Raw genomic sequence first — 12,158 nt, 5'->3', positions numbered from 1 at the left:
TTCAACTCAACACTTTGTAACATAATCTTTGTTGGCAATGACAGAGGTCAAACGTTTCCTGTAAGTCTTCACGAGGTTTGCACACACTGTAACTGGTATTTTGGCCCATTCCTCCATGCAGATCTCCTCTAGAGCAGTGATGTTTTGGGCTGTCGCTGGGCAACATGGACTTTCAACTCCCTCCACAAATTTTCTATGGGGTTGAGGTCTGGAGACTGGCTAGGCCACTCCAGGACCTTGAAATGATTTTTACAGAGCCACCCCTTCATTGCCCAAAAGGTGTGTTTGAGATTATTGTCATGCTGGAAACCCAGCCACATTGCATCTTCAATGCCCTCACTGAAGGAAGGAGGTTTTGGTTTAAAATCTCACGACACATGGCCCCATTCATTCTTCTTCCCTTAACTCGGATCAGTCATCCTGTCCACCTTTGCAGAAAAACAGCCCCAAAGCATGATGTTTCCACCCCCATGCTTCACAGTAGATATAGTGTTCTTGGAATGCAACTCAGCATTCTTCTTCCTCCAAACATGACTAGTTGAGTTTTTACTAAAAAGTTATATTTTGGGTTCATCTGACCAGTGTTGCCACAGTTACTTTGAAAAAGCAATCCAATTACTGATTACTCATCGAAAAAGTAACTTAGTTACTTTACTGATTACTCAATTGTAAAAGTAACTAAGTTAGATTACTAGTTACTTTTTAGTTACTTTCCCCAGCTGTCGACAACCCTCTGCCACCTCAACATGACAATGATACTTGTTTTGCCAAAACTCACTTTATAGTCACCCTTTCTTGACTTCAATGAAAATAAATACTTGTTTTATAAAAAGTAAAATAAAGCCCTCTTTCTTGACCTCATATTTAACTGTTGACAGCACTGTAACAGTAAAACCTGCAATTTCTAACCTACATTGTTTATAAATGCAACTATTAAATTTTCTCACATTTTTCTAACATTTAAATTCTCTCTAAACATTTTACTTGTTGAAATGATTATTATTATTATTATAAGTAGTATTAGTAGTTGTAGTAAAAAAAGGCTTCAAAACTGGACCTTTAATCTAGGGGTGTTGTGGGGGGGCACATCCTTGCCCCACGCCCCCATTCCATCTGGATTCGCCCCTGCTTTGGCGTTTCAGCACAAAGAATGGATAACATTTATTTATACAGTAAACATGACCAGATTTACAGGTTAGAAAGTTTTATTGTGTTTTCACATCATGTGGTCCTCAGAAAGAGAGTTTAGGTGCATTTGAGTGGAAAATAGTGTTAGTTGTTGACGTGTCACGGAGGATCAGCTGTTTTTAGCGAGCAGATACGGAGCGGCTCAGCTCAGAATTCTAAATAAAGAAGAAAAAAGCATAAAAATGTCTTTGTAAAGCTCAGTGCAGGTGTGCTGTTCTCAACATGCTTTAAGAGGTGAGGACAAGTCGTAGCTGCTGCAGAAAACTGTGGATGAAAAGTTCACAGCTCGATTAAAGTGTGCAGTTCAGTCGAACCCCGACCTCCTGCCCACGGACCACGTTTAATGCTGCTATCATCTCACAATGGCAAAATAATAGTAACGCACAGTGACTTGGAGAAGTAACTTTAATCTGATTACTGATTTGGAAAGATTAACGCGTTAGATTACTCGTTACTAAAAAAAGTGGTTAGATTAGAGTAACGCGTTACCGGCATCACTGCATCTGACCACATGATTTTCTCCCAATCCTCTTCTGGATCATCCATATGCTCTCTGGCAAACTTCAGATGGGCCTGGACATGTACTGGATTAAGCAGGGGGACACGCCTGGTAGAGGCAGGCGGATCGATCCTAATATCGATAATATCGATACCAACGCTGGTATTGATATTGAACGATCCTCGTGTAAAAAGATCGATACTGAAGCTTTTTTTCTCTCCTGCACACACTGACTGCTGCACATACAGATTCATCAAAGTCTACTCTCTGTCTGTAAGAGTAGCGCTGCGCTGTGTCACACAACACGGAGCAGTGCACCCTTGTATTGTTTGTCAGCCCTCTACCTCAGGAGATTTCGTTTTAAGTTGTGTTGAGTGATATTTTTTTTAAACAAAAATGTTGATTGTGATAATAAAGTATTTTGTTGTCACGTACAATGTTTGGCGAAATTCTGTCCTAGGTCTTTTGGATCCTATGGATCTATCAAGCTTAAATATGAAAAAGTATCGGTATCGATATCTGCAGTATTGGGCCTGTATTTACTTGGTATCGGATCATTATTATCACTTTACCGGGGCGTTGCTGGGCCGGTATTGTAGATTTACGTCAACGCTACCTGGCTATACCCGCCCGCTGTGCGTAAACAAATGACGTCATAGCGCGCAGCCCAAGAACTGTCCGCAGAGGGGGGGAAAAAACTGTCCGCAGAGGAAAAGATGAAAAGGCGAGAAGTGTGTTTTGGTCCCAATATGGATATTCCGGATGATTTTCTCATGGATAGTACGACAATGAACAGCAGCTAAAGCAGCCAGCTTGATGATGCACTGCCGAATTTGGAGAGCAGCGCGCTCCAGCTGACAAAAGTTAAGTAAGCCAACTTTTTATGTACACGTTACGTGTCGTGTATCTCAGTAAAAAGTGATAATAATGCTAATAACATGCTGTTGTCGTGCGGTATGCATTTTCAGAGGCCCGACGTTCACGGCCAGTCGCCCAAAATGACAGATATTTGCCCAAGTTAGCATGTTATTATATAGTAATATCAAAACATGTTATTGTATTAATACCAAAATTCCCGGTATCGCCCACCTCTAACGTCTGGCACTGCAGGATTTGAGTCCCTCTCTGTGTAGTGTGTAGTCTGTTACTTTGGTCCCAGCTCTCTGCAGGTCATTCATCAGGTCCTTCCGTGTAGTTCTGGGATTTTTGTTCACTGTTCTTATGATCATTTTAGATGTCACCCCACGGGATGACATCTTGTGTGGAGCCCCAGATCGAGGGAGATTATCAATGGTCTTGTATGTCTTCCATTTTCTTACAATTGCTCCCACAGTTGATTTATTCACACCAACCTGCTTGACTATTGTAGATTCACTCTTCCCAGCCTGGTACACATCTACAATTTTCTTCCTGGTGTCCTTTGACAGCTCTTTGGTCTTGGCCATGGTTGAGTTTGGAGTCTGACTGTTTGAGGCTGTGGATAGGTGTCTTTTATACAGATGAGTTCCAACAGATGCCATTAATACAGGTAGCAGGTGAAGGACAGAAAAGCTTCTTAAAGAAGAAGTTACAGGTCTGTGAGAGCCAGAAATCTTGCTTGTTTGTGGGTGACCAAATACTTAATTTCCATTATAACTTACAAATAAATTATTTAAAAATCCTACAGTGTGATTTTCTGGATTTTTTTTCTTATTTTGTCTCTCATAATTGAAGTGTACCTATGATGAAAATTGCAGACCTCTCTCATCTTTCTAAGTAGGAGAACTTGCACAATCAGGGGCTGACTAAATACTTTTTGGTCCCACTGTAGTTTTGTGAAAGCATTGCTTCTTAATTATTGCAAACAAATGTCAGCATGTTTTTATTACACTTTCTTTCCAGACTTGCCTTGAATTTAGTGTATTCTCATAATTTATTATAAACTGTCATTCCCATGATGCTTCAGTATACACTAGGTGGCACTGTTACTGCTGCAAATGTCTTTTACTGCCACATGGTGTTGTGATAGATACATTTTGACAACTTCATAACAGTCAGAAAAAATTACAAGTTACATCCATTTTACACTACAGAGTCAGTCATTTCATAATTATTAGGACTTAAGAAAAGATGAAGTTTAACCTTCTTAAATAATGGCTCAATGTGTCTGTTATAGCTGCTACTCCAAAATGCTTTGAAAGCTTTCTTTTGGAAGCTAATACATTGTCTTAGTATACTGCTGCACACTTTCCCAGGTCAGTGACTCAAGATTAGTGCACTTCAGCGTCCGAAGGATGGTTATTTTGCTAGTTATTGCCAAAACAATGACTTAGTCAATCAACAGAAAAATCTTCAGCTAATTTGGTGTTTGAGTAATTTGTAAGATACATAAAGCTACAAATGTCAAGCATTCTGTGGTGCCAGTTTTACAAATATAGCCATTCATTATATTACTGTAAATTCAATATCTTGTATTTATGTTTAGAAATCTGGGTGTGACAGGCATACATTTGACTTTTCTCAATCCACTTCAATCCACTTTATTTGTATAGCACATTTAAACAACAGAACAGTTTCCAAAGTGATGCACATAAAAATGATTATACAAACTATACAAGACAATAAACCAACTCAGATACTAATAAATTAACATTAAAACAATAAATAAATAAAACACTGGGCCAAAAGACAACAGAGGACCATACTCATGCAGAGCTAAAAGCCAGAGAATAAAAGTGGGTCTTCAGACGAGACTTAAAACACTCCACTGTGGGGGCTGTTCGAACGTGGAGAGGCAGAGCATTCCAGAGTCTGGGCCCAGCCACAGAGAAGACCCTGTTCCCCCTGGTCTTGAGTCTCGTCCTAGGCACCACGAGCTGGAGCTGGCCCTCTGACCTCAGAGCGCGCGCTGGGGAGTAGATTTGGAGGAGGTCTACAATGTATTGTGGGGCCAGTCCGTTTAAAGCTTTAAAAACAAATAATAAAATTTTAAAATCAATTCTAAAATTAACAGGGAGCCAGTGCAAAGATGCAAGAATGGGTGTAATATGTTCATGTTTTTTGCTCCCAGTTAAGAGGCGTGCAGCAGCATTCTGGACTAACTGCAATCTGTGAAGTGTATTTTGATTAATTCCAAAAAAGAGTGAATTGCAGTAGTCCAGGCGTGAAGAAATAAAAGCATGCATGACGCGCTCCAAGTCTGAAAAGGATAAAATTGATTTAATTTTGGTTAAAAGACGAAGATGATAAAAGCTGGATTTAACAACCGCATTGACCTGCTTATCCAGTTTAAAATCAGAGTCCATAATGACGCCAAGGTTGGTGGCTGTGGGCTTCGTGTGTTGACTGAGAGGGCCCAGGTCTAATCGAGCTGTGGAACCGACACTGGGCCCAAACACAATCACCTCAGTTTTATTCTCATTTAAGCTAAGAAAATTTTGAGCCAACCAAACCTTGACGTCTTTCAGGCACACAAGCAAGGGTGTCAGGGGGCTGCTAGAGTTCTTAATAGGCAAGTAGATTTGAGTGTCATCTGCATAAAAATGATAAGATATGTCATGTTTTCTAAACACCTGACCTAGAGGGAGAAGGTACAGGGTAAAAAGAACAGGCCCCTGGGGGACTCCACAGTTCAGAGGAACAGAGGACGAGGTGGACTCCCCCAGCCTGACAGTAAACGAGCGGCCTGTAAGGTAAGAGTGGAACCAGTCCACAGCTGTCCCCCTGACACCCACACAGTTCTCAAGAAGGGATAAAAGAGTTGCATGGTCGACTGTGTTGAAGGCAGCAGTCAGGTCTAAAAGCACTAAAATGGCAGAATCACCAGAATCAGTGATTAAAAGCAGGTCATTAAAAACATTTAAAAGTGCAGACTCAGTACTGTGAAACAATTTATAACCTGACTGAAAACTGTCTAAAATGCTGTTTGTTTCTAAAAACTCTTGTAGTTGTGCAAGAACAGCTTTTTCCAAAATCTTTGAAATAAAAGGAAGCTTAGATATAGGCCTATAATTAGAAATAACAGAGCTATCAAGACTCACTTTCTTTAGAAGAGGCTCAACTACAGCCTGCTTGCAGAACGCAGGGACTTTTCCTGACATAAGGCTGCTGTTGACCAAAACAACGACATCAGGGCCGATAGTTCCCCAGACCTCTTAAAGAGTCGTGGGGGGATACAGTCTGAGGGACAAAATGAAGGTTTAAGATTTTTAATAATGTTTGATACATCTGAAAATGACATAAGTTCAAACCGGTCCGACACAGCAGAACAGGTGTGAGCCATGATTGAACTGGCCGAAGTGACAGTCATCCCAGCCCTAATACTGGCGACCTTATCACAAAAGAAATTTAAAAAGCGATTACAAACAACTTGAGTCACTTCCAAAGTGGTGGATTGGCCAGGGTTTAGCAAAGATCCAATAGTTTTAAAAAAGAAGACGAGGTTTGTCCCAGTTATCAGAAATTAGACTAGAAAAATATTTTGTCTTTTCAGACCTGACCATATTTTGGAATTTTCTCCAACTATTTTTATGAATTTGAGAGGAGACGGTCAGTCCATCTTTCTTCCATTTGCGCTCCGCCCTCCTACACTCACGTCTGGCCTGTCGCACAGTTTCATTCAACCAGGGCTTTCTGACATTTTATCGACTAAAGTGATAGTCTTTCAGATTTGTGACATAGAAAATGGTTGTTAATGTGGTGTGACATTTTTGGAGCATTCATTCTACACCTATTCTCACTAGTCATCACATGCAGTGTTGTTTAATTACAAGAGAGTCGTTCCCTATATTTACGTTTTTAATTATTCAGGAGCAGACTTGCCGTCTCCCTCTGGTCTAATGCCACGGCTGCACTGTCTCTTTCAGCCACTCTGGGCTCTCTGGAGTTCAGTCTGCTCTATGAACAGGAAAGCAACAGCCTGCACTGTAGCATCCTCAAAGCAAAGGTACCGTCATGCACCGCTACGCACACAAGCAGCCGGAATCAGTTGGTTTAAGTCAAAAGGCTCCAGAATGGAACTTTAGCTGCATGTCTGTCTGCTGTCCTCTGATTGCCACCGTGGGTCTCTCTCTCTCCTCAGGGACTGAAGCCAATGGACTCAAATGGACTGGCAGATCCTTACGTCAAACTTCACCTGCTACCGGGAGCCAGTAAGGTGAACAGATACCTTTCTTACAGTCACCATTTACTTCTTGAAAAATATTTAATACAAGACCTGCAGGTTAATTGAATTGGTAACTTGGTAACTTGCAACAAGGTGTGCAAGCAGGTGCGGATGTGTTTGCCTGTCTGTAAGTGGCCGTGCAATAGACTGGTGTCCTGTCCAGGGTGTACCCAGCCTCACGCCCTGTGACTGCTGGCTGCAGCCCCTGTGACCCTTAATTCGAGTAAGCGGGTATAGAAAATCGATGGATGGATGGACGGATGGAAAGGAAGGGTGCTGACACCAGAAAGTTGTGGCCTGCAGAAGGCTTTATGTTAACTCAACACTGACACCTTGTGGTTAAAACACCCAGAAACTCTCCACCAACTGTCATAATGATCATTTTTACCCTCATCAGTGATGTCGTAAAGCGAGAACAGTGCAGAATGAGGTGAAGAAAAAAGCTGTCTTAAAGAAGGTGATGAAAGAAAATATTTCAAACTTTTAATTGATTGACAGCACTAGTACACAAATAATGAACATTTACGAGTTCAGCAGAGGTGTCAAGTAAGGAAGTACAATACTTCGTTACTGTACTTAAGTACACTTTTTAGGTATCTATACTTTACTCCATTACTTATTTTTCTGCCTACTTCTGACTTCTACTCATTACATTTTCACACAAGTATCTGTACTTTCTATTCCTTACATTTTTAAAACAAACAGCCTCGTTACTCTTGGCTTCAGTTTAATGTTATATATATATATATATATATATATATATATATATATATATATATATATATATATTCACGTCATGTGCGCCTGTAATCAACTTTTCTGCAGCGCGGCTTTGCTTTGAACCGTGAACCAAGCAGTGGTTCGCAGATTGAAGCAATGCTTCGACCATTGCTTCGTTTATTCTTTCTTTCTTTCGCTTAATTTCCCCCCGCTAAAACCCTAAAGAGCATACTTCTGTGAGTATTATTTACCTTTTCTATGTTAAACCGACCTGTTATGGTCTTCTGAAACAGTTGATAGATGTATTTTATAACTTAAAAACGGGAGCGACGCTAACGCGTTAGCATGTCTATGGCATTTTCAATGTTAAAAGTTAGCATTTAGCAATTGCAGCTCTCATCACGTTCGGGTGCATTTGTTTTCAAATTGTAATATTTCTTAAATTTATTTTTGTTTATATATTAATAATCTAATTATTATATATACAATTCTAGAGAAAGAGGCAAAAAGAACCTGAATAGAAACACAACAGGAAATATAAAGCAACTAACAATGAACATACATAAATAAATACATACGTACATAAATGTTTCCTGTGAACACTTAGTGACTCTTACTCCTCCATTTCATCCCTGTCTTATTTAAGTTTAATGACCGTTTGTTTCAGTCAAACCATATTTTCAGTTTGTTAATTTCTTCAGTGATTTCCTCCAGAACTATCTGCCAAACTAGAAAACTGCTGCATCCTAGTAGAGCAGAATACTACTGGAATGAATTGAATAAGGAAAGTTGTGGTTTTTTTGGGGTTTTTTTTTCCTTCACTAAATGGATGCTGCACTCACTGCAGTTTATTGTCTGGAATAGTCCTAGATTGCATTTCAGAGCTTCTAGAATTGAAACATTTTCGTGCAGGTGGTGTTGGGGGGTAATTTGGGGTTTTGGGCCACATGTAGAATGAATCAGTTTTTAAATTAAGCTTTCAATTCATATAGTGGGATCTACCTTTTTTTTTTTTTTTTTTTTTTTTTTTTTTTTTTTTTTTTTTTTTTTTTAAAGGTTACTTTATACTTTTATACTTTAAGTAGGTTTTGGAGCACATACTTTTTCACTTTTACTTGAGTAAAGAGGTCAAGTTGATACTTCAACTTTTACCAGAGTGTTTTTAAACTGCAGTATCTATACTTCTACTTAAGTAACAAATGTGTGTACTTTTGACACCACTGGAGTTCAGTGGTACGAATATTTCACGAGGTGAAAGATGGAACATACATTTATCTTTCACAGAAAAACATTCATTATTTATGATCAAAAAACATTATTTGTTTTGCGAAAATAGATGTTTTTTGTGTGTTACAAGAATTAGTACCATCAATTAGCTCCCTCAAAGTGTTGTCTGCCAGCAGAACAAACCCCGCCATGTTTAGTTAAATGCTGTCCTCGGTAGTGTAAGCGTGCGCAATGGTCAGAGCGTGCAATAGCACATTTCATATAATAGGAAAATTGCATGCTAAAAAGCACGACTGCACGGTAAATGAAAGTGACAAATGGTATAAATAATCCATGTCAAGTGACATACAAGCCACCAATCAAATGACAAGGATCTGCTCAGCCGTTATATAAAACACAATAATCAGACATACCAGGTAGACAGCTCCAGTAAGGCTCCGGGTAACACAAGAAGGCAGTGTAATTCAGCAACAGGAAGTCAAACACAAGGAGTAAAGGCAAAAAAGCAGGTATGGAAGTAAGACAATCTGGCAGTCCAATGAAAACTGTGGATGGCCATATACTCTGAGGTGCAGTTAACAAGGACATGAGTGTGCACATGAAACTGGAAGCCTGAGTACCTGTGGAACAGGAAGTAAAGTCAGTGAAGTATGCTAGGAGTAAACATGTCAAAATAAAAGCTTGTGGAGAACAGCAGCACAGAGGAAAATTCATGAGGAAGCAAAGTAAAGACATAGTGATAAAATACATGAGAAATAACATGAAAGTAACTCACAGAGCAGAATACACACACCAGAAAAGTGATTAAATATAAACTATGATACAACCTCAATTACAATGAAGTTGGGATGTAGTGTAAAATGTAAATAAAAACAGAATACAATGATTTGCAAATCCTCTTCAACCTATGTTCAATTGAATACACCACAAAGACAAGATATTTAATGTTCATACTGATAAACTTTATTGTTTTGTGCAAATATTTGCTCAATTTGAAACAGATGCCTGTAGCACGTTTCAAAAAAGCTGGGACAGTGGTATGTTTACCACTGTGTTTCATCACCTTTCCTTCTAACAACACTCATTAAGCGTTTGGGAACTGAGGACACTAACTGTTGAAGCTTTGTAGGTAGAATTCTTTCCCATTTTGCTTGATGCACGACTTCAGTTGTTCAACAGTCCGGGGTCTCCTTTGTCATATTTTGCACTTCATAATGCGCCACACATTTTCAATGGGCGACAGGTCTGGACTGCAGGCAGGCCAGTCTAGTACCCGCACTCTTTTACTACTAAGCCAAGCTGTTGTAACACGTGCAGAATGTGGCTTGGCATTGTCTTGCTGAAATAAGCAGGGATGTCCCTGAAAAAGACGTTGCTTGGATGGCAGCATGTGTTGCTACAAAACCTGGATGTACCTTTCAGCATTGATGGTGCCATCACAGATGTGTAAGTTGCCCATGTCATGGGCACTAACACACCCCCATACCATCACAGATGCTGGCTTTTGAACTTTGCACTGATAACAATCTGGATGGTCTTTTTCCTCTTGTGTCTGGAGGACACGACGTCCATGATTTCCAAAAACAATTTAAAATGTGGACTCATCAGACCACAGCACACTTTTCCACTTTGCATCTGTCCATTTCAAATGCGCTCAGGACCAGAGAAGGTGGCGGCGTTTCTGGATGTTGTTGATGTATGGCTTTTGCTTTGCATGGTAGACTTTTAACTTGCACTTGTAGGTGTAGCGACGAACTGTTTTAACTGACAATGGTTTTCTGAAGTGTTCCTGAGCCCACGCAGTAAGATCCTTTACACAATGATGTCGGCTTTTAATGTAGTGCTGCATTCACTGGCATTCAACATTGGTTTTCGGCCTTGCCGCTTATGTATAGAAAGTTCTCCAGATTCTCTGAATCTTCTGATTATATTATGGACTGTAGATGATGGAATCCCTAAATTCCTTGCAATTGAACATTGAGAAGCATTGTTCTTAAACTGTTGGGACTATTTTTTCATGCAGCTGTTCACAAAGTGGTGATCCTCACCCCATCTTTGCTTGAACAGCTGAGCCTTTTGTGGATGCTCCTTTTATACCCAATCATGACACTCACAATTAGTGTCCTCAGTTCCCAAACGCTTATTGATTGTTGTTCGAAGGAAAGGTGATGTAACACAGTGGTAAACATACCACTGTCCCAGCTTTTTTGAAACGTGTTGCAGGCATACATTTCTAAATGAGCACATATTTGCACAAAAACAATACATTTTCTCAGTTTGAACATTAAATATCTTGTCTTTGTGGTCTATTCAATTGAATATAGGTTGAAGAGGATTTGCAAATCATTATATTCTGTTTTTATTTCCATTTCACATAACATCCCAACTTCATTGGAATTGGGGCTGTAGGATTCCTGTACGACTTTTTGAGTAGGGATCCACTGGCCTGCTCTGTTATTTGGGGAGGTAACACCTGTACATAAACCACTGTGCTATTTACGAAAACATCAAGGGCTTGGAGTTTGTAAGTACAAGACACCATCTGGTGATGGAATCTCAACCACCTGCACTATTTTGAAACCTTAATGATGTGCATGTCATGTAAGAGTGTTATCCCTCTGAACGTGTGGTTTGAGCACAGAGCTAGGCCTCGTTACTGGGAATGGAACAAGCTGATTAAAATTTGAGTGAAGCAAACATACTCTGTGAATAAACTGTACTGGGTGCAGATATGTGTGCAATTGAAAAATATTGCCTCCAGATCATTCCAATTTGGTGTCCTCATTTACATACCTTTATACAGTCTACGAAGCTGCGCACGAAGACCTTGAGAAACACCCGCAACCCTGTGTGGAATGAGACGCTCACATATCATGGGCTGACGGATGACGACATGCAGCGTAAAACCCTCAGGTGGATAATGAATCTGTCAGCCAAAACTCATGCTTTGAACATTTAGTGGATGCTTCCAGTGGCCTGAAATGTCTTGTGATTATGATTTTCTTTTGATTTCCACAGGCTGTCTGTCTGTGATGAAGACAAGTTTGGGCATAACGAGTTTATTGGGGAAACCCGAGTGGCGTTGAAGAAACTGAAACTGAACCAGAAGAGAAACTTCAACGTCTGTCTGGAGAGAGTTGTCCCCGTGAGTTCAATTAGAGTCAAACGATGGTTTGTTCTTCTTGTCGGAGTCTCTCATTGACCTGCTGTAATCTCTTCCCTCTGCAGACGAAGAGAACTGCAACAGTCGGCGCTGCTCGAGGCATTGCTCTCTATGAAGACGAGGCAATGCATTATTTCCAGCGAGTCTTAACGTGAAAGATACCTTGAGAAGTTCATACAGATCTGATCACGATTCAGCCTGAATTGACTCTGCTCTCT

The 12,158-nt window shown here is 40.1% G+C and overlaps 1 protein-coding gene across 1 annotated transcript in view; it reads left to right on the top strand.

Annotated features, from left to right (window-relative positions):
* LOC117509932 (rabphilin-3A-like) overlaps positions 1 to 12,158 on the top strand; it is a 115,228-nt gene that overhangs the window by 70,911 nt on the left and 32,159 nt on the right. Inside the window, 5 exon segments of the mRNA XM_034169547.1 lie at positions 6,532 to 6,611; positions 6,747 to 6,821; positions 11,581 to 11,690; positions 11,796 to 11,922; positions 12,006 to 12,062. Of these exon segments, the coding sequence (XP_034025438.1) occupies positions 6,532 to 6,611; positions 6,747 to 6,821; positions 11,581 to 11,690; positions 11,796 to 11,922; positions 12,006 to 12,062 (449 nt within the window).

The sequence above is a fragment of the Thalassophryne amazonica genome, chromosome 5, assembly GCF_902500255.1.
Source record: "Thalassophryne amazonica chromosome 5, fThaAma1.1, whole genome shotgun sequence".
NCBI lineage: Eukaryota > Metazoa > Chordata > Actinopteri > Batrachoidiformes > Batrachoididae > Thalassophryne > Thalassophryne amazonica.
This window is presented reverse-complemented; position numbering and strand designations above follow the sequence as displayed.